The 23,345-nt window shown below is 41.5% G+C and overlaps 1 protein-coding gene across 5 annotated transcripts in view; it reads right to left on the bottom strand.

Annotated features, from left to right (window-relative positions):
* The window catches only part of LOC137888936 (voltage-dependent N-type calcium channel subunit alpha-1B-like), a 140,059-nt gene that overhangs the window by 81,065 nt on the left and 35,649 nt on the right, over window positions 1-23,345 (bottom strand). For all 5 annotated transcript variants that reach the window (XM_068732455.1, XM_068732454.1, XM_068732456.1 and 2 more), the window contains exons 3-5: window positions 15,213-15,304; window positions 14,163-14,315; window positions 8,454-8,641 (exon numbers count right to left, since the gene is read on the bottom strand). In XM_068732455.1, the coding sequence (XP_068588556.1) occupies window positions 8,454-8,641; window positions 14,163-14,315; window positions 15,213-15,304 (433 nt within the window). The remainder of the gene's footprint in view (window positions 1-8,453; window positions 8,642-14,162; window positions 14,316-15,212; window positions 15,305-23,345) is intronic.

Raw genomic sequence — 23,345 nt, 5'->3', positions numbered from 1 at the left:
TGAGAAAATATTTTTAGGGACTCGAAAAAGATTTTATTATAACAAATGAGAGCAAACGCGATGTGAAGTGACTGAACATGACACAGCAGAGGTAATTAGGGCCGCGTTGAATTTGATGGCAGTCGTTGGATTGTCAGGAGAGACAGAGGAAATGTAACAAAATCACGAGGCATGAAGCGAAGATTGCCACATTATCAACGCTGAGAAACCACCCACGCATCCTGCTGCTGCTACAACGGTGCCACTTCCCTGCTGACTAAAGCAGCATTCATAGTGTGAATCAGTGCAAGCCTTAGGCGTCTTTTGTGGACCGCCGTCATGGCTTTTCTGCTCAAAAAGAGTGGAGTGGACACAGATGGGCAATTCAAGATGGTACTTGTGTCTTGCGTTTTGAGATTTATCAAAGTTTCTTCAGAGAAATTGTACATAAATAGGCCCAACTCAATACATTTTAGCTTATTGGATATTGTTTAATATAAATCTATACGGTAAGGCAAATATAAAGTAGAAGTGAGCTGTGACTAGTAGCCTGTTGTTATTGTCATTGCAAAACCTCATGGGAAGTAGTTCAGGATAGTTGGGTAAAACAAAAAGTGCAACATTGACAAGAGAAACCACTGACTGTTTACTGTTTCCTACCAAAATGATGATGACGGTGGTGGTGATCGTCATCCTCATCATCATCACTCCCTTACTTTATTCACGTAGTTCTTATTCCAAAACCAAATATTTCTTTATCCTACCAAAGCAGGAAAACAAATGCACTCCATTGAGAGAACGATGGTAGAATTAAAAGGTACTTTGTGAAGGATTTGTCGTCATCTAGAGGTTAGGTGGCAGATTGCAACCAACTGAAACTTCTCCAGTGTGCCAAGCGTGTAGCAGAAGAGCCAGCGTTTGTCCGCTTTGAGCTACTGTAGAAACATGGCGGTGCAACACGAACTCCGTGAAGAGGATCCGCTCCCTATGTAGATATAAAGGCTCATTCTAAGGTCACAAAAACACAACGATTCTTATTTTCAGGTGATTATACAGATTAAAGGAAACAAGCTTAATATTGTATATCATTAATATTCTATTCAATTTCTGCCAATAGCCATTTCGGTCCCCTAAATTCTACACACTGTACCTTTAACAAGTCAGATCTGATCTAGTTGCTGCCGGCTGGTGATAACATGGCAGCACTATCTGAAATAGGATCTGAAGGTGAAAATGAAGGTGAACATGTTCTGCACTGGAGACAGATGAATGATAATGGCATGTTCTGTTTACGGCCAGAAGCCATTCAGATCATTTATCGTGTGCGAATGTCAAAAACAATAGTGCACTTACAATAATATTCAGTTTTCACCTTGAACACCAATTATTATCAAGGCAGGAATGATTTAGTGTGTGCAGGGGAGGAAGGAAATATGAAGGAAAACCCAACAAATGAGAGAGAAAATGCTCAGTATCTTTCTCTGCGTGAACTTCTGGAAGCATATTCCACCATAATCTGGCCTCCAACGTTCCGGAGTTGCATATCTGTAACATCCACCATGCGGTTAAGCCACTAAAGACGACACTGATGGGAGGATATTTAGCTCCAGTCAAAAGCTCTGCAGCGGCTGGCAACATTATGATCATTAGCATAAGCTCAAATCTCTCTTCATTTGCTCCTTTCGGGATTCGAGAAGGTTCCCTTTGGTGGCATTCTGTCGTTCCCAGGCTCTCACTGGGTGTGTGAAGGCTTGTATTTCATCATGTACCAGGACATGCTGTCTCCCTGTCTTCCTCAGCACAAGAACACTTTGTCCATAAAACTCCCCATTGATTTCAAGGAGACGTTTACTGTGTCGATGCGGCGTGGGTGCTGCACGCCGTCTGGGAACGACACCCAACAACCAAAAAGTCTTCTAATCCACAAAACGCTTTATTTATTATCGCCTTCCAAATTGACGCACTGGACATGATGGTTACAGGAACTATTTATATGATATGAGCATTTTCTAACCTCAGTAGTTAAGTTTTGATTTAGGCAACTACTTAAGTAAGTGTAAGTTTACGGACAGGTTGTGTTTGCAGGTCAAATAAACTCATGCTGACTGTTGCTAGAAGACAGGATACACTTAGAGGACAGTTTAGTGAGGCCACCTCCTTAAGAGGAGTTACCCATAAATGAACCCATTTATTCTAATGAAAGTTGTGCATCCAACGCATACCACAGAATTTGAATCCGAGTTTGTTTCGCAGCCCACGACACATTAGCATTAATGAGGCAAAAACAGCACTGTATTTAATAAATGCAGGGGGCACATTGCCACAGGTCCTGGTGACATCATTAATTATGAAACACGAAGGCCAGTTTTAATAATTCAGTCCCAGGCCAAAAACTTTGTCCGGCTCTCAAAATCTCCCGTTGGCTTCAAATATGGATGTCTTGTCGCATGTCTTTCCAGACAACCAGGACTATTTGAAAACTGACTAGTTTAATCTGTGAGGTTTTCTGTGAAACTGACACTGAAACTACCGGTTAACAAAAGACTCTTAACTAAAAAATGAAATATGCTTAAAGTAAAACAACAACGATTTACTCGTTTACTCAGGTTTTACTCAAATCGAACGATGTCACTTATCTTTCTGACCTCATTGGGGTCAAAGCAGAGTGTTGCTGACACAGTTGAGTCGGGTTCAACAGAGCCCTCTGTGACTATCATGGTACCAACGCAGTGGTATCATTGAAATGAACAAAGTGCTACTCTTAGTCTGAACATGCACTTAGTGTCTTTTTCCTCTGCCTTTACAACCGAGTTTGCGTCATGCACATAAAAGCATCGTTTCAAGTCTCTGAGCAGTTTTTCAAATATAAAATCTTTATGTTTTCGTTGAACATGATAGTGTCTTCCTGTCCGATTCGGCTTTCAAACTGGACTTCCTGGCTCGTAGTTCAACGTTATCACTGGTAACTGCGGCGACATGCTCACACCATGAGAGACACATTGTCGGTCTGAACGTGGCCTCATTGTCGCCACTCCCTCCAGTTGAAGGATAACATGGCAGACAGCAGCTGCTGGGAGACCACAGGATCCTGGGGACGTGGCCTCACCGGAGGAGGCCAAGTTATGAGAGAAGATAGAGGGGGAAGGGGATGGACGGCAGGGAGGAAGCAATAAGGAAAGAAGAGGCGGGGGCAGGGTGGTAATGACGGGGAGATGTACTCTGCATTTTCTTTTGCACCATTAGAGAGAAAGGTCTGAGCAATCCCCCTCTGGGCAGAGGGAGCATAGTCATCAATCTGCGGGGTTAATGCTGGGTTACAGGAAAGTATATAATCCGCAGAATAGAGCCCCTGGATGCTATTGTGGCCTCATGGTGTTTTAGACTTCAACCGTCCCCTGCTTCTGAATATATACATTGTATACTCAGGATATTAATGCACACGTGGCATGCACGCTCCACTGCATTGACACAAATACACCTATGGCTCTTTTCCACTAAATAAGGTCGTCATGGTTTCTCCTTTTATTTCCTTTGTTGTCCACATTCTTTGCGGGACATTTTGTCCCCGCTCCGATGATGAGTTCCAGGTACTTTAAGAGGCGCTAACGCTACTGTCAATCAAGATGAGTCAACGAAATGTGTCATCGCTTCAAGAAACAAGGACTACTATAAAAAATAAAACAATAACCACCGTTTACTCTGTAATGACACAGCTTGTATGTCCCCGTCCATAACATTCTCTGCACTCATATTTTGAGACCCGTCGGCCATCGGTTTGACGACAGATAAAGCCTCTGGGGGGCGAGGGGCTACACTTTTGGGGTTCCGGTGTGGCCAGCGGACATGCGGGCCAAGACTTCCTTTTCCATGCGCTACTCTTTGTTTATACTCCGATTAACAACTTGAGATGACTGGAGTTGGGGTTGAGAGACGACGTGTCCGACCGGTTTGTTTCTCAAGTAGCCAGTTTATAATAAAAAACGTAATCGTCGTCAGACTAGGTAGGTTCCCAGATTGCATTTCGGCTAAATGTGTTCTGCCTCTCTTGCTCTCAGCACAGACTGTTTACCTGCATTTGACAAAAGCCTGCCTAGTCTATAAACAGCCTATAAACAGAAACCAGAATGCTTCCGATGTCAAAATCTTGTCCCATTGCCTACATATGAATAGGTTTGGTGAGGGTAAAAGAAAACACAAGACCTCTCACTCAGGCTAATTTAAACCCATGGCTAGGACTTTCTCACCGCTGACAAGTAGCATAAAATGTTTACAATAGCAACTGTAGAGAATGTTAAGATATACCGTGCACATGGATTTAGACCGGCGGTTCAACTGTCGACTGGGTTTCAGTTTGAGGTGTCCTGAGCATTCACACCTGTCACCTGTTCTCCATGGCCGCGGTTCTTGTAATGGCTCACTGGCACTTGTTACACACACAAGCCTGTAGGCTGATGTTTCACAGACACAGTGAGTGAGCAAGCAAAGGCTTCAACAGACGGATGGTCAGCAAGGTATTAAACTTCTGTTAAAACACTCTCCAATGAGCTCAACACCGTCTGTGTGCGGTGAAGTAAAACCCTTCACTGCAAGAGCAGCAATCAGGCAAATCAAAACAGTCCCAAAATGTGTCTTGTTTGCCTCAACGGAACGTATGAATGGTCTCTACAAGGCGATTTAGAAAACGATGCCACCTGACTACTTCATGCATTTGAATCAATCCAGCCATGAAAAGGAAAAGGCCGAGAGAAGAACGGAGAGGACTGGAATGTGAAATGAAGCAGTACATAGAGAAGAAGTACCTGGTTGAATAGGTGGGCAGGAAGAAGTACAGTACGCCACACAAAAAAAGGCTGTGGTAAAAATAACTGCTGGATCAAAAGGAATGACCTTGAGCACCACGAGAAGAAAAAGACTGAAATACAAAGAAAAAGCACCGACTGAGAGAAAAGGCATTTTCGGATCACAGCAGCGTGGGTCGGCATCGCTTAGGATAATGAGCCAGAAAAAGCTACGGGAGATGTTTGGAGCGAGAACAGAATGAAGAGCAAGAAGAAGAAGAAGAAGGAGGGGGAAAGATGGCTCTGCAAATGGCTCACAATGCAGTGACAGTTATCTGCTATCTCCTGGGGAAGGAACAGATGAAGTAGAGGGAGAAGGGAAAAGGAAAAGGAGAGGCATTTAGGGATGAAAAGAAGAAGATAAAGGTAGAGGGAGAGTGAAAATGAAATGTGGTAAGCAAAGGAAGATACATAAGAAGTACAAATTTGCAAAGTAAAATGTATCCTGAATAATTGATCATATTCCACAGCGAATGGTAATGTCCCTAAACAACACTGTCCACACAGAGATCTTTGTCTTTTGGTTAAATTCTTCTTCAAATGAGGTCCCAGCTAAGGGACTTTTTGATGAGACAATATGCTTATACACGCCTGGTGGACCAGATGTACACCCACTTTAATCAAGACAGGTTGTCTACACAGGCCGCACAACAGCCAGAAACGTATTTTTAGTGTTTGTGTGTAGACACAGGCGGAGGACTGAAGCTCCTGCTGCTCCAGCTACGTCTCCTGTGAAGCTGGTGTGAGGGGCAATTTGTGTGTCGAATAATGTTGAAGAAAAAATGAAAAGAATCTGATATTAAAATAAAGTTTTCACCTTATTTGTCCAGGGAAGTGCATGCTAAATGTCCCAAGTACAAATCTGTTTAATGAGCTGCCGGTCACAAGTCTGTTGCAATGCTGGATCACCTCCTTGGGCCATTCCCAATTGTGTGTGTGTGTGTGTGTGTGTGTGTGTGTGTGTGTGTGTGTGTGTGTGTGTGTGTGAATGATCATTTAGACTAGATCCTGATGGGCAGGTTGGCACCTTGTATTGCAGCTTCTACCATCAGTGTGTAAATGGGTGTAGGCTAATTTGAAGTCATAGATCACAACATGTTTTTGAATTGAGTTGAACTTCTACTTAATTCTCCTCTGTTCTCCTTTTCCTTATTGAAACCATCTCCATGTGCCAGAGCCAGCATTTCATCACACCTTCACTCTTAAACACTGGGGATTTTTTTGTTGCTGTCTTGATGGAAACTTATGTGTAATTTTGCATACATGACGTGGTAAAAAAACAAACAGATGAAGCACGAAGGCAGCCAGCCACTGTGGTATTAGCCCAGACACTTTTTAGTTCTGCCTGGTTGGGCGACGCTTATGCTTTAGGGATTCTTGTTTTCCTTTTTGTGTTCTTGAATTGTGTATTTTTTGAAAAGGCACTATCATGCTTTCAGCTGACCTAAAAAAACAGAGAGGTGCTGGCATTTAGATAACAAAACTGTTTGGGTCAATGACAGAGGGAAAAGTACTAAAAAACTCAGCTCGGGGGGGGGGTCCCGTTGACCCAGTTGTCTAAGACAGAAGCCACATGGCCGTAACTTCTCTGCTTTGTTTCCAGGTTGTAGGGTGGGTCAGACAGCTGTTTGTTTGTGAAAACAGAAGTCGTGTTATTCTAAAAGACCTTATTTGACGTTACGTCCGAAGCTTAAGTTACATTATAAGCGTACTTATATTAAGCCAAACCATGATGTTTTTTCTAACCCTAACCAAGTAGTTTTGTTGCGTAAAACTAACTGCCACCGTTTCACAACGTTAACAATGTGTTAACCTCCACCGTTTCACAGCCTCACTTCCCATTAAGTCTGAACACACCTTAATGCTGTAATTAATGTTTCAATACTACCTTAAGTTTGCATATTGGAAGAGGCGACGACCCTAACCCTTAGCAGCATTGCTTTTTTTTTTATTGTGCATGCTCCCAATTGGCGACTACCTAACTGAACTGTATGTATATTTCCATTTTTATGTAGATGACACCAAGATTTATATTTCCATCCATTTCTTACATTTTCTTACCGTTCTACACTACTGTTGAATTTTTTTCCTTGTCCAATCCGAGAAGCAAAAATCTTTGAGATTTTTAAATGGAGACTGAAAACCTACTAACTTTCCCTCTCCTATGATTGAATTGCATAATTGTTTTGTGTTCCTCCTGGTAAATAATGTTAATGTACATAAGCAATACAATCATATTTGTTGATTGAACATGTATGTTTGTTGTATATGTGTTTTATATTGTAATTATCTTCCCTTTCTAAAATCGTATTTCTGTTTCATTTTTGTAAAGTATACTGAGAGACTGATCTGCCATCTTTTATCCGAATACAAAAAGGATACAGAGCAACAGTGGACAGGTACAGTGTATCTGTGCCTCTGCTGCAACTTTACCATCCGTGCAGAACTCAAACTGGCACCTTGACAACCTAAAGTGTTTCCTTATTCACCATCTCTGCTTCAGCTGGCTTACACACACACACACACACACACACACACACACACACACACACACACACACACACACACACACACACACACACACACACACACAGATGGGTAAGAAATCAAAGATGAGATAGCTAAAGGTTGCAGGTTTATGAGTGTCGTGTTTAAATTCATGAACCAGTGTGGAAAACCTGATAGAGTAAAATTAATGAACATGACTAACTGATCCTCAAAATGCTCCAGGGGAGCCGCTCCATGGTCACAGGTTTGTGGTTGGCAGCTCCCAGGTGTGAATGTGTGTCTTTATATGAATGTTAAGCACATGGGTGTTGGAAAAAGAGCGTGTATGCTCAACAAAATCCTTCACTGAATGAATTATTCATGGTTTTATGAGTTCAAACCACCCTTAGTGGTTCCCGAAGGCTGAAATGTTCATTACATCCAAAAATATTGAAATGATGGATGGTAAATACAATATTATTCTGTTTAGTCTAACCTATAACCTCCAGCGGTAGGGCTAAAATTAAGTGTGTCCTGAGAGTGTTGCTAGAGTAAGATCCATTGTGCCATTTAATCAGCATCGTGTATCTCCATAGGAGCATAAAAATAAACAAATTAATGGAAATCTGCTTATTAAATAAATAGATACCTTGGCAATTGCCTACAGCAGAAGACAGCTCATGAGGTGTCCAATAAAAAAGGGTTCATCCTCTGAGGAACATGGGGGTTTCCAGATAATTTCATACAGTGGGGTTCATCCTCAGAGAAGCATGAATATCAACAACTAATCCACAGCTAATTTCAATAAATCCAGTCCTTATTTTTTTCAAGACACATTTTCGTAGAGTGTTTGTCCAGGTGAAAATTTGACCACTTTCATTTGGCACCATAATCTTAAAGAATCATCTTCTGAGGACCATGAATAACCATACCAATCTGGCTACCGATAGGTATGATACTCTGAACACAAGTCAACTAACAAACACACCAACAAGCAAGAAATGCTTAAGCCCTGCCAATAGGGAGGGAAATATAGCTGAGCAAAGATGATAACAGAAGATGTTGATGAAGAACTTGTAAAGAAAAACACAGACTGCAAGAAATAAAGCTTATACAACATTCTGAACTCTGAAGTGCAGAAAGACTCACGCTGTAGAGGATTTCCACCCAGCCCTCCATGGTGATACACTGGAACACAGTAAGCACGGCAAACAGGATGTTGTCAAAGTTGGTGATGCCAAAGTTGGGTCCAGTCCAGTACTCTCTGCACTTGGTCCCGTTGGGACACATCCTGGCCGGAGGCTCCAGACCACAAGGCCAGTCTGCTGCTTTCTCACCTGACCGATAGAGAAATGGAGAGAGACAGGGAATGAGTTTGTATATCCATACTTATGTTTTCAGGTGACTTTTACTTCAACCAAAGTGTCTATTTGATGGGCGGATGAATAAATAGATATCAAAGAAACTGAAGTATTGAAAAGATTAAAAAAAAGTTGTTCTCTGCCACTTAAGCCACGATAACAATTCCAGTGTCCCCAAATGCTAACAGGTTTTATGTGGGTCGGGTCTGCAGCAGGGACAGCAAAGCAGCCAAAAGGTACTTTTCCCCTGCCACTTTCTCCAGCTGCCTCACACTGATCTGATGTGACCTATGACCTCCTAACAGTCAGTCATCAGTCATTCTTCCAAAGGGAAACACCCAGGGACATCCTACCAGGTGCCCCACCCACCTCAACTGGTTCCTCTCAGTGGAGACCATTGACCTCCCAACCATGTCGTGCAGAGTGTGGCTGCAACCTCATTCTGTCAGTCATTGCACAAAGCTTTTGTCCACGGGTGAAAGCCGGTACAAAGATGGACGGGTGAATTTAGAGCTTTGCTCTGTGGCTTGGCTCACTTTTCAGCTGCATGCTCCAACTGAGCGCCACTGTTATCGCAGCTGAGGCACTTAGCCGGCAGCCGATATCACAGCTTGTCTTCTCCACTCAGAACATCTGGAAGTTATCTATTTGTCACATGCCCTTTTTCCCCTACAGTTACTTCACGAAAAACATAAAAAAAAAACGTGTTATTGATGGGTTCTCGTTTGATTTCAATTGTTCTCTGTTCACTGTACTACAAGATGGTACAACATACACAACTCAAGAACCACAGTCACACTGTCACATCTGCAACATCAAAACCAATGAAATGTGCATGTTGGACAAGATAATTACATCCAAGTTTGACTAAGAGACAAAAAGTTATCACAGCGACTGGGATAATTAAGGATAACATATTACAAAACTGTGCAGATGTTTCTAGTCTCGGGGGCCCAGGTGGCCTAGAGGATGAGGTGCAGATCATTATCAGTAAAATCCCTAGTGCACATCTGGCCCGGGCACCTTTGTTGCATGTCATTACGAGTCTCTCTCCCCTCAGTCCATGTCATCTCTCTACTATCAGCTATAAAATAGAGGAAGGTGTGAGGGACCGAGCTGGTAGGCAAGAGGTGGATTTTCAAATATAGATATGAATATAAACATGAATAATATTCAATGTACAAAATATGTAGTTCTGAGCCAATAAAAGAGGTCAACTACTTAACTGACCTAAGAATGATAAAAAAAAACATATGGCATGTAATCGCTGATCAGATCATTTTTGAAACAAAGGGGTAATCACATGATGATGTGATGTAAGCCAATTAAACAAGTAAAATGTTTGTATTTTAGTGTGACTGTACCAAAAAATACGAACTAAATGTGTGCGCTACAAATAGAAAACGAATGTACTTCCAACAATGCTAAATAAATGAGTGTGATGTATGAAACAAATATGTATCATCGTTTATCTGTTTACTCATGTATGTGCATGAGGTCACATTTAAAAAAAAAAACTAATGTGAGGAGAAAATGAACTATTAAGTGTAAAGTATAAAGAAGTGTGTGCAGAAGAGTTACGCAGCAGGTGTGATCATGACAAGGGGAAAGATAAAGAAAGTAAATCAAGACTTCGATCTTCATGTCAACAGACTTGACAATGTTCAGGTTTTGCATGGAAAGGTTTTCATGTTAAGTTCCTCCTATATTAAAAAAACCCCAGCAAGACAAGAGGTGAGCCTCAGATTAGGACGTATCATTGATACCCAACAGGTCACAGTGGGCTCTAAATCATTTTTGTGACTTTTTTGTGTTGGTGTGTGATCTAGATCTCTGTTGCACTCATTACGGTCATTTAACAGACACTTTTATCCAAAGCGACTTACAATTCAGTATCTATCTACACACCGTAGACGCAGCTACGGGAGTCATTTTGGGGTTAAGTGTCTCGCTCAAGGACACATTGACATGAGCAGGATCGAACCGCCGACCCACTGATTGAAAGGTAGCCCTGCTCTCCACTTATCCACGGTCACCCCTTCACACCTTATCTTTCATTCAAACCAGTGGAGCATACTTGTTGAACCTACTCTGCACCACAGCTGCATCTACAGCTCTGCCAGCACTCTGTGGACCACACTGGCTTTAAGGGTCTGAGTCAGACCAGGATGCTTATTGGTCTTTAAGTGCACACCTCAGTGTGACGAATCTCATCCCTATGTTACTAACACAGATACGCACAATTGCAGAAAATGTGCACTTCAAGTAATAATAAATTAAAATAAAATAAATTAAGACATAAACTGCACTACGTACAGAAGTGTTTTTCTGCCATTCTAACATACAGGATATGACTAACTTATGTGCAAAAATGAACTTTGACATTTGATTAAGCTGTCCTCTGCAGTGAATTTGTAAAAGATTTCAAGTTTAGTCAGCTTAGTGTGGCTGTGGTATAACTAAGCAAGATGTGTCCCAACTTTCCAGGGATTACGTAGTGACAGAGGGATGAGGTGCCAGAGTACATGGAGGGTGCTGAGAGTTTGTCTAAAGGATGTGCTGGCACACATGTCAGCAGATGGGGATCAGAGGAAAAGAATAAATGTGCTGAGTACAACAGATGCCTTGTGCGCCCAGAGTTTCATGAGGGATACTGCCACGATCACAAGCCGTGCCAAGTTTTAACGATGATTTGCAGAGCCAGATTGCACAGCCAACATGCCTCTGGTGTCACTCCAGTGAAATGTGTCCCTTTCCTTCCTACTGACAGGTGCTGTGTCAGCCGGACTCAGTGTCCTGGGACCATATGGGAACATCTCAGGTCTCTATTTTCTTCTACTGGGTGCAGTTCCTAATGGAATACATTGAAAAAATAACTAGGGCTTATTATCAGGTTTTGTTATTTTAAAAAACAAAATTTTAAAGGTTCTCTGTGTGATATTCAGAGCATCAATATAGCAGCAAACAACTATTTGCTAAGAACAGATATAGTGGAGTAATGACTTCCTGAGCAGAAACTCAAAATAAATGTCATCTTGCGAAACGTTTCGATCAAGGACATATTTCGTAGTGCCGCCATCAACTTTGAGAACAGATTTATAGAAATAGGCGTGAATATATTAAAGAAGCGTGATGGGTATTAGTGCATAATTTCAAAGCAATGAGCTTTGCAAGTGGAAATGGGATGTTGGTGAGTTGAAAGGATCGTAGATCAAATACTCATTGTTAATATAAATCTGCAGATGTGTTGGTGTCTTTGTGGAGTTTGCTTACAATCTGGTTAATGTCACGAGGGAATGTATCCAATTCAATCCTTCCGTCTGTCTATCTTTAACAAAACTAAATGAATGGCTCATGGCAAGGTCTTATCATGTATCGAAAGGCAAAATCTCAGCGGAGACAATTAAAGGGAGAAAGAAACAATTTTATACCGTGAAAACCCTGAGGTCATGTGAATGTACAGCCAGATAAAACCAACACGCAAATATTCTCAAACAAATGGTCCACAAAACTGTCTTTATCCAGCATTACCTGCTTATGACTCACTCATTCATATTCATATACAGACACACACACACACACACACACACACACACACACACACAGTCGTGTTTTTAGGACTTGTCGGGGACATTACATATACTTACTTTAATTTCCTGGAGATTTAACCTTTTCCTAACCAGTTGTCCCCAAAAGGAAGGCAAGTCCCCACAAGGTGTCTTTGTTATCAGAATGATGTCCCCACAAGACATCATTTATAAGGTAAAACACACACCCACACACACACACAAAGGCAGCCACACAGCCCTCATGTAGAAAGCTGTTACCAGCTCTGCTCATCTTAATCAAACCCTCCTGTGACTCTGTGACTAAAATAACTCAGTAACACACGTACTGTACATTAGCAGGCTGTCACAACGGCTCACACCACTACGATCACCCTGACCGGGTGGAAACATGTCCGCACACACAGATAGAGGGATACACATATTTTACAGCTGGCCCAGCCAACAGCCCTCGAGTCACGCCTTCACACTCTGACACAAGCAGCGGGGAAATAAATCCTTCTTGTAATTTTCATCACTGCATTACACAACGGGTCATTTCAGCCGAGCAGACTGATTGTGTTTTCTGCAATTACTATAATGCTGCATATACTGTAATAATGACAGCAATAGTAACCTAACTGTGATTTATCAGAAATGGGTTTTGTTGCTACGCTGACTCAAACACAGGGGAGACTTATCTTTCTTCCTCCCTCTTACTTTCACAGACGACACATTGACACCTTGATGAAATGTGGTGGAAAAATCAAGGTGTAAAAGAGGTGAGCTGTGACATGTTTCAAGTGTGACAGACTTGTGCGTTTGTGCGATCTCATAGATAGTTGGAAATTTGTTGTAGAAAACAATATGAGCTCGATTCAAAAGCATTCACAGTTTCTAATCTATTATCACCGAGATGAGTGAGTGACGTTTTGAGTAAGCCTATCGTTGGCACGGCCCTTATAGTTTCCTGATGGTTTCATTGAAAGGAATTAATTATAGGGAACAATTATAATTATAGGGAAAATTAATATGTGTTGCTACATTTTCAACAAATCCTTGGTTGTTGGTACAGCTTTAACCTTTACTTTAACTGTTTTGAAGCGTAAGCATGTATGTATTTCTGTGTAGTTGTAAATTACAGGCAACAATGCAATTTAACAAATATGGAGAATACATTTTTCCAAATTTGAAAGTTGTATAGAGTTTTTTTAAGTTTGGATTCCAGAGAGATATTTCTTTGAAAGACTTGCTGAAACTGAAAAAAAGGACACAGATCCATCTAAACCTACATAAATACTGATCTATTATTATTCTACTTTTCAAATAAACCTGCAAAACTGCAAACTACAGCGTGGATTGGAAAATGGTAAGCAGAAATGTAAACATGGTTCATATTTAAGGAGTTCAAATCTATAAAACACTGTTGTTGAGACGCTGCTTCACTCCGACTCGCACAGCAAGGAATGCCATTAGGTATTACTGCTGCTCATTCCAGCAGCACTTCTAATGTAGCAGAGAGAGCTAGTGAGTTGTAACCTCATTAACTCCGAGGTAGAATTCGATCAGGAGGCCGAGTACATAAGCATCTCTATTGAGATACAGCAGAGGCGTTATCAATCAAACCATGAAGACTGTGAAAAAAACATTCATCAAACTCAAGATGTGAAAAATCACATGTCGGAAATTCTGCTGTGCAACTTGTTTGTTTACGTTGATATAGGCACACTGCCTGCCAGCGCTGCGGATGTGTGCGGCTACGCATAAGCCACATACATACGAATATTATGAATCATTTATGTACGCCTGCATACATATGCAATGTAATACAATGCTCTCATCTGTGACAAATGTTGGGAACACGGCTGAAAGAAGTTTTTCCTGGCGTCAGCTCAGCCGATAGTCGGTGTTGTGATACAAACAAGGCGCCGCAGCCAAGCTGTTGCTCTCACCAGTCTCTATCTTGAAGCAGGTGGTGTGGAATTTGCCCATGTAAAACTCCACCCCGATGATGGCAAACATGACAATGGCGAAGAAGAGCAGCAGGCCGATCTGGAGCAGAGGAACCATGGCTTTCATTATGGACTTCAATACCACCTGGAGACCTGAGGGACAGGGAAAGATGGGGCAGAGCGTTAGCCGGTCTATTTCTGAGGATAATTAAGGTTCATTGCACCTTGGGTCTTATTTTTTGTTGTTTTGCCCGTCATTTCTATCAGTTATGATAACATTAGACTCTATGTAGCAGCTGAGGTCTGGGAACACAACAACATCACTCCAATCTGATCATCCAACTTCTTTTGAGCAATGTTAACGGCTCCCAGGTCTCAGCAGTTATAATGTTATTAATACCAAATAATGATCATCCAAACTACACAAGTTGTAATAAACAGGAATCATCATTTAAAGTTAGGGTTGGAAATCTTCTTCAAAAACATTTAATTTATATATTTTGAAAAATGATCTTTATATAAATATACATTTTCTTTATATCAGTTGATTTATGAATCAATAAATCAACTGCTCTGACAAAAAAAATCTGTGACAGCCACATCAAATCATTGTATCTGGAACAAAATAAATGTTTGCTTGTTGTTGGAGAGGTTGGAGGGCGGCCTGAAGGGAGGGGCTGTCAGTGTTGCCCAAATGGTGACTTTCTTACAAGATTTAGCAACTTTATTTTCAATAAAGTCTGTGGTGCATGTTTTTCATTTCAACTTTATATTGAAAACGTTCCATAAAAGACATAATAAAAACTTTGTAAGACAATCAAAGGCTGTTTTTTCTACATTTCTATCTGTACCTACATCTGAAGGGCAGAGACGTAAGGAATACATCAACACATCAAAGCAAAGAGCACAAAGAGAAAGGTGGAAAAATACTATGGGTGGAGTCCTGTCCATTTATCTCAAAGCTCAAATCAGAGCTGAGCAACAAAATAACTTTCCAGGAGTTTGTAATGATAATAACATGACAATATCTTCAAATGTTGAGGAACTTACTGGGGATTCCTGACACAAGTTTCAGAGGTCTCAGCACTCTCACTGCTCGCAGTGTTCGCAGGTCAAAGTCCGAACCCACCGTGGCCAGGATTCTGTGTACACACACACACACACACACACACACACACACACACACACACACACACACACACACACACACACACACACACAGGAACATGCATTAAGCACAGTTAAAAATTCTGCAGTATGAAGCAATATTTCGCTGTAACATTGACACACAATACTGTATAAGGTTGCACGTAACAGTTATTTTTGTATAATCTGTTCTTTATTTTTTCGATGAATTGTCTTTTATTTGAAATGTCAATGAAAAATGGCCAATTACAGTCTCCCACAGCCCAAAGTGACATCTTTAAATCGATTTTAGTTTTCTGTCCAACACTCAAATATATTGAATTTAAAAGAAACAAAACAGAGAAAAGCATTTCAACACAAATACAAATCATCTTCGTGCCTCCTCACACACACAAACACACATACAGCCTATAGGTTGATCACATCATATCTGGTTTTACCGACAAGTGGAGGAGCGACATAGTGTGTGTGTGTGTGTGTGTGTGTGTGTGTGTGTGTGTGTGTGTGCACTAGCCACTGAGACACAGCTGGCAGCCCTCATTACAGGCTGCACACAGAGGGGGAGACTTAAGTGCTCCACTGAAACTCACAGAAAAAAAAAACACATGCTCTGGGCAAAGAAGAGAGGGAGAGAGAGAGGAGGGTTAACAAGAACAAGAGGAGGGGTGACTGTATTCCTGCAGCCAGGAATAATAATAATTTGATCCTGATTCTAAGAGGGAGACATTCCTACACGCTCCCTACTTTACCAGCTTTCAAGGAAGCTAAAATACTCAAATTCTTGACTTGTAAACACATTTTTTTTTCAGCTGTGCTGCTTTCTCGCTATCAAATGTGACCAACAATGGTGGAGACAAAATGATGGATTGAGAGAAGTCTGCCTCAGTTTGTTGAGGGAAATGATAGAGAACTAGCCTGATTATCAAGACTGAATACCCATCTAGTTTCCCCTTCGCTAAAAAACACAGAGATAATTCAGGATGCATTACTTTAAAAAGGCATTTGAGTTTAACTTATATTGTTCAGAACATCCCGTATGTGTATGTGCTTAAACCTCTCAGTTAAGTACCTTCGGGAGCCCAAATCCTCAGGAGTACAATAGCTTTTATATAGCGGGTAGCAAACACTCACGACTGACTGAAAGAAATGCAGTACACACACGTACACACACACACACACACACACACACACACACACACACACACACACACACACACAGAGAAAAAAAAAAAGTAGGAAAACAAGAAAGGTCGCTTATCTCTCCCTGGGTACCAGTTGGCATGGTAACCCATAAAGCACATCTGTGCTTTATGGGTATTATCATTATGGGTGAAATCAGTCTGCTGGGATGAAAGTGCCTGCTATGTAATATAGAATATATTGTTTTATACATATTTCATGCACAGGCTTTGCAGTTGATGAAATTCCCAGACGGTGGTGGATTTCTAAATGCTGCTTTTCATAATTGTCTCGTTAGAATACTTTTCCCACGTGCTTATTATTTATCGTACTGATTTACAGTTTACAGCTCCACAGAGGGATCCGAGGTTTAGAAATGAGCAGTCGGGGAAGGAACCGGAAAAAAAAGAGAGGGATCAGAGCTGAGGGATGACGTAAAGATGAAATATTGATGAGGACTGCAAAACAGCGTATGAAAAGTCTTAATGCCGACGCATCAGCATGCACATGTATACACGCGTTCACTTTACTGGAACGACTTAAATGTACATCCAAAACCTCTTTCAATGGGCTGAAGATAAACCCTCTCTATGTCGTTCCACATTGCACTAAAACCGTCACACACAGTAGCTGCTCTCAAGACTCTCCAAAGACCACGTTGTCGTCACAATAGATCCATAACCCTGTTCCAAATCAAAACACCACCGAGCTAAAACATTTTACAGCTCACTTTGTTTCGTATCAAGTTCTGCACAAAGAGAAACATTCTCCTCGTCTCTCTGTCAGTTGGAATGAACTCTGTAGAAGTATCCTGGTATAATAAATCCTCCAGATGTCACCTGTGGTTGTCCTGCACTGTCCAACACGTCGCAGAAGAATCCCCTCCTGTGAGGACTGATGCGTCTCATGACAGTCATCACACATCAAAGAGGACCCTGCCTCTTAACCGAGAATTAGAGACCACATAAGTGGGGAAAAGAAACAACATAAAAGCAATTTACAGCAGGGACATTTCAGCGGATACGACGACAATATTCATAACCAAGCTACAGTTTTAAGTTCCCTTTGGCTCTAATGAAACGTGACATCTTTTCACTGTCTCTCTCCATGGTGCTGAAACTTTCACATCTCCTCTCTCTCTTTTTCTCTCACAACTGGCTTCTTTTAACTACTGCTACAGCTGTGCGACTGATGCAAACAAACATCACCGTACCTTCAATCACCGTGGAAACCAGCTCATGTACCAGGGATGCTCCGCTTGCTTTACCTTGGAGGCCACTTTTGCAAAATGACAGGAGGCCAGGGGCCAGTTCATAAACAAACATGAACATTATGTTTGCAGTCTCAACAACCCCACACAGGTCAGGTGTACCAACACATTCTCACTGAGCTTCCATAGCAGCTCTATAGAAATACTACTGTACACTATGTTCTGATGGGAATTAGTGTTTGTTCATCTGCCTTTAATTAAAACACATTCAAAGACAACCCTACTCTGGTGGTAAATAAAAACAAATGTATTATGTACAGTTGACATGGTTGTATTTCAAATGATTCACACCTTGTACTATAACATTTGAAATTTGAGTCAATGAAAAGAGGATAACTTGAATCATCCCTCTGTGCTGTTTTTTTTTTGATATCCTCTACCATCAATAACTCACTTAGTCCTGCTCAGTGCACACATGTCTGTGTGTGTGTGTGTGTGTGTGTGTGTGTGTGTGTGTGTGTGCATGTTTGCCTGTGAAGGGATGATTTGATGACTGTGTAGACAGACAGTCGGGCAGGGAGCAGGCTGAGCAAGAAGCCATGAGTTTTAATATCCCTTTATCATCACCGCAATATATCCATGAGGGCGCCAGACACCAGCACAGGAAATATGGAGGGTGATGCTATCGTCTGTCACTCGCTCACACACACACACACACACACACACACACACACACACACACACACACACACACACACACACACACACACACACATAAAGAGCCACGTGCCACTTTCCTCCGTATCATCACACAAAAGGTACAACCATCAGCTTTCTGCTCATCTTCAGGGTCGGACCACAAAAACAAGAAAATAAAAAAAAAATCCAGAGGATTAAATTCACAAAGACACATCCATACACATGGATGATTTCCACATTAATATACAAATTCACACATGCACAATAAAGCACCCATTTCCTGTGTGGTTCAACAAATATATATTCTGATCCCGTGACTCAGCCTTTTCCGCTGAAATTAAAATAGAACTTGAACTAATTCAAACTTGAAGAAACAATGGCAGAACAAGACGAAGATAACATTGATTCATGCTGCCCATCTAAATGTGTAGGAATGAACATACACTTCACTACATCCAGTTGCCTATTCGTGTTCTTCGTGCAAAAAGAAAAAGTGACACTTCCCTCCTCCCGGTTCGATTGGATGACTGAACACAACGGTCGACATGCTCACCAGGAGACAATATTCAGACACGAGCACGACTCGTCAAATATGAGACTGCTTTTAGAATGCTGATGTTGTTACAGGATGTGGAAATAGGCAACTGTCTGCTAACAAGTTAGCCGCAGCTACGTTAAAAGGCAAAGACGGGGCTGTTTGTTTGGCAGCTTTAATGAAGCGTTAAAAAAAATATCAATTGAACTTTGAAAGAATGGTTTGACATTTTGGGAAATGCTCTTACTTGCTTTGTTGCTTAGAGATGAGAAGATTGATACCACAATAAGCCAGTTAGCTTAGCTTAGCATAAAGACTACAAGCAGGGGCTACAGGTAGCCTGGCTCTGTCCAAAGGTTAAAACAAAGATCTGCCAGCACCTCTGAAGCTCACTAATCAACAAGTTATATCTCGTTTGTTTAATCTGTACAAAAACAACATGTTGTGGATTTGTGAGATTTAGAGTTGCTGGGAGTCACATTTTTTTAACTTGAGAGAGAGAGAGAGCCAAAGAGGTGGAAAGATACAGCTGAGAAAAAGAGAGGTAAAAAGAGAAAGCGACGCCCTTCTCATGAGGCAGAGTGATGTAGTTTAATTACTGCAACCCTGCCCAGCTGGGGGCCGCGGGCTGTGATTGAGTTCCTCACACATCACGGAGAGAGGAGACGGAGGCTCCCACAGGACAGACGGAGAACACGGTGCTGGAAAAAAAACTGCTGACTGTCTGTCTGTCTGAACATTACCAGCTGGTCACAGACTGTATGTCTGTCTCTCTGCATGGTGAATATATTAATTCAATACCAGCAAACCTGAAACTTTGGAATTTTGGATGTGCATGTCAGGACTCGTTGGTGAAGTTTAACTAACAACCGTCTAAGCAGTGCGGCACAGTAAGCGGCACATTAGGGACATCACTTTGAACGGCACTGTTTGCATCCTGCTCTTCTGGTAACTAAGTGCAGGAGAGACAGAAATATCTGTCTACCCGATGACTTGTCAAACTGCATATTTTTTGTTTGTCGGTCTTTATTTTTGTCTGTAAATATACCCGTCTCTGTCCTGTTCGATTACCATCACTGTGCTGCTTAAAACCAGAAGGATGATTTGTTTTTAGCAGTAAGGCACAAGGTTGGCTGTTGGTTGGCTGGTCCAACTGTTCTTCACCAGTACTGACCAGATTGACATGAAGTGTGATGCAGACATCCATGCTCCCCCAGCGAATGATTCCTAGTGATTTTGATAAAACTCCGTCCATATTGTGAAGTAGCACAACCGTGCCAACATTTCCTCTTTACCAATCAGGTCCATGACCTGACATTTTGAAAACAACGAGGAAGAGTTCAACGACATTTGCTGTGGATGGATTAGAGCCGGCCGATCTGGCAATAGATAGCATGAGATGATTTTGCGACACAATATAAAAGACATCTATCCCTTTAATAGCTCCGATTGTTTTCGGCCAACAAAATAAGTGAGCAGGACCACTTTATCAAAAACACAGGATTTGTACCTGAATGTGGCAAAGTGACCTGATTTTCCAGATGTTTAATTCACTAGATTAGATTTAAACATTCACATCTGGTTATGAATGTGTCTGACATTAATTTCCAGATGATGTACTGTATCACCATATATATAGAACATGGCGATAGGAAAGTACAGAGACAAGATAAGATGATTGTATCTGCGTTGCCCAAACATAGAATCTAGTCTGAGTCACCTACCTGTCTGGTTTTTTTTTTTTATTATGGTCTTTCTGTCAGTTTCAGCCTCAGAACATGGGTGTCACAGCTAAGATTGCAAAGTCAACACTTATCTCTGAAATGTCCATTTTGTTTAATTTACAGGAGCGCATGATGTGGAGGCAGACGCACACAAACCACACACAATGTAGGAAACAGACCCCATCATTAGACACGGACCATTTCTTGCCAATTAGACCTCATTTCTACCATCTCATCTAATAGGAAACGAGGAAACCAAACACGAGCCGGGCGTCAGTATGTCACATCCTGTTTGTGAGCAAAAGTGGAGTGTGCATGTGTGCGTGTGTGTGTGTGTGTGTGTGTATGGTGCGCTGTATCGCCATGACGTTATATGATGTGAGTGGACAGCTGTGACAGAGTCAGGAGAGCAAGCCTTTCCCGCAATGCACACGAGGACAGAAGGGGGTACTCATGAACTCACCATGGCTGCCAGAGCCACTCGCCGTCAAACATGGCTGCTGTTGTAGTGCTGTGGTTCTAAATTAACACCGCATGCACGCGTTTACACGCACACACACACACATACAAACATGCAGGCTTCCTCCTTATTAAGCTCATAAATTAGACAAACGCAGGGGACTAAAAAAAACAAACAAGCCAGCTCACATCCTCAGGCTAGGATCTAACGTAGTTCTGATTTTCTAAATCAAGCTCGATCAGCCTGACAACCTCCTATTTTCTTTACATCCAACATAATTGGGGAAAAATAAAAACTATTGTTCATACATTGCATCAGATCTTTGAGAAGTGGGTGTTCTCGTTCTAAGGGTGGAATCAAACTTTCAAAAAGTTCAAACTAGGGCTGGGCGATAACTCAATATGATAATTTATCGTCGTTCAATGGAATTGTATCGTGATTAAATCATATATCAAGATATCATGATACACAATTGCGTCGTCTAGATTGATAGTAACGAGCACATACTAACTCAAACTTCTCAGACAATCGGATTACCTATTTGTACGCATGCATGTAGACATAGTCAATATACAGCTTGAATATTTAATCTTTTTTTCTCTATAATTTCACTTGAAACTGTTCGTTTTGCACCAAAGTTCTTAATAAAATGAGAAAATACTCTGTGCTTTTGTAGTATTTAATTCATGCAGGAGTACACATAAATAATCTTAACCATTTATTTACTGAACCAGAAAACATATTGTGATACAAACCGTTATCGAAATGTGAAATGACCTATATCGTGAAAGAAGATGGTGGGCCGCATGCGGAATGTTACTAAATAACATCACTTTACTAATTATTCAACAGGGGCAGCAATTAGTGACCTACCTCAAATGCCCCCCAGGGAAATAAAGCAATCTGACATCAAATAAACACTTAAAAGGAAAATTCACCACCTTTTATGTGGATGTCCATTCAGTGATGAGGGTGAATGCAGTCGATTGAAGCGATAAATCCCTCAGAGCTTGCTATATTGACAGAGAGAGCTGAGTTTAAAGCTGCAAAATCGCCATCATTTGACTTGACAGTGAGTCATGATAGTGAGTCGGAGGTAAGGAAGACCTACAGGCTGTTTCAGCTTGGATTTCTAGTCTCTGCCTCTGGGTAGGCAGGAGGCGCCGTGCTGTAGACGCAGCACAAAAAACAGAACTTCCCTGTATTGCTAACTATCTACTTTAACAGAGAAAATGTCTTCCCAAAACATGGATGCAGAGGATGTAATGGGCGAGGAAACATGTCACAGTGTTTTATTCGAGCCAGAGCATAGGGCTGAAGAAATGCAGCGGATGGAAGCCAAGGCTGTGGCTGCATGAGCCGTGCAACAGGAGAAGGCTGGCATGTGACCCTCCAGGTGTCAGAAGCCCAATGCATCCTGGTACATGTAGGCACTGCCGGCGCGGCTCCATAAGCGAGAGAACCAAGCTTGCTTGGTGCTTTAAACTGCTTCAATAGACTCCAATAACCGTCAACACTGATTGAACATCCACATAAAATGTGACCAATTGCCCCTTTACCATTGCTCCATGATTTGATTCAATGAATGTTGCGTCTTTTAGAATATTTACAACAGGCCCTAATGCCCTTTGCCAAAGATAAATTCAAAGTAACGTAAAGTATTAGGTATTCGCTTCTCATCATCCATCTTTGGCTCTTCTTTCCTAGCTAGCTGATGTAACAGTGATGGATGTACATTTGCTTGATATTTACCTTTGGGGTGAACTGGAACATTGAATCTGGCTTTATTGCCTGGGTCGATAGAAGCGTGGACTTAAGCACAGTATATATATATATATATATATATATATATATGAATACCAATGTCAGATGAGATCACAAGATTCTGTGTGTTGTTATTTATGTTGTAAGCACATCTCTGGACGAGTGCCAACCAACACATTACTGTGGATGTTTCAAACCTGGTCAATAACGCTTGAAAGACACAAAAGAGGAAGACAAAAAAAAAAACTGCATCACGGACTCTGCAGGTGTGTTGATTTTAGAATCAGACCAGGATGTGCACTGCTCAGCTGGAGGTCTGAGATGTGTTGTTGAGCCAAAAGCTCAGTAAACATAAGCAACACAGGGAAGGAGTGTTTCCCCCTCTCTACATCCGCTCCTCCTGTCCCCTCCTTCTCCTCCTACAGCTGACTGTTAATTAACCCCAGCAATGAATCCCAAGTTGTCA

The sequence above is a fragment of the Cebidichthys violaceus genome, unplaced genomic scaffold (assembly GCF_023349555.1).
Source record: "Cebidichthys violaceus isolate CVI_PGR_0920_01 unplaced genomic scaffold, fCebVio1.0.p SCAF_59, whole genome shotgun sequence".
In the NCBI taxonomy this organism is placed as follows: domain Eukaryota; kingdom Metazoa; phylum Chordata; class Actinopteri; order Perciformes; family Stichaeidae; genus Cebidichthys; species Cebidichthys violaceus.
Note: the sequence above shows the minus strand (reverse complement) of the source record. Positions and strands in the feature narration are given on the sequence as shown.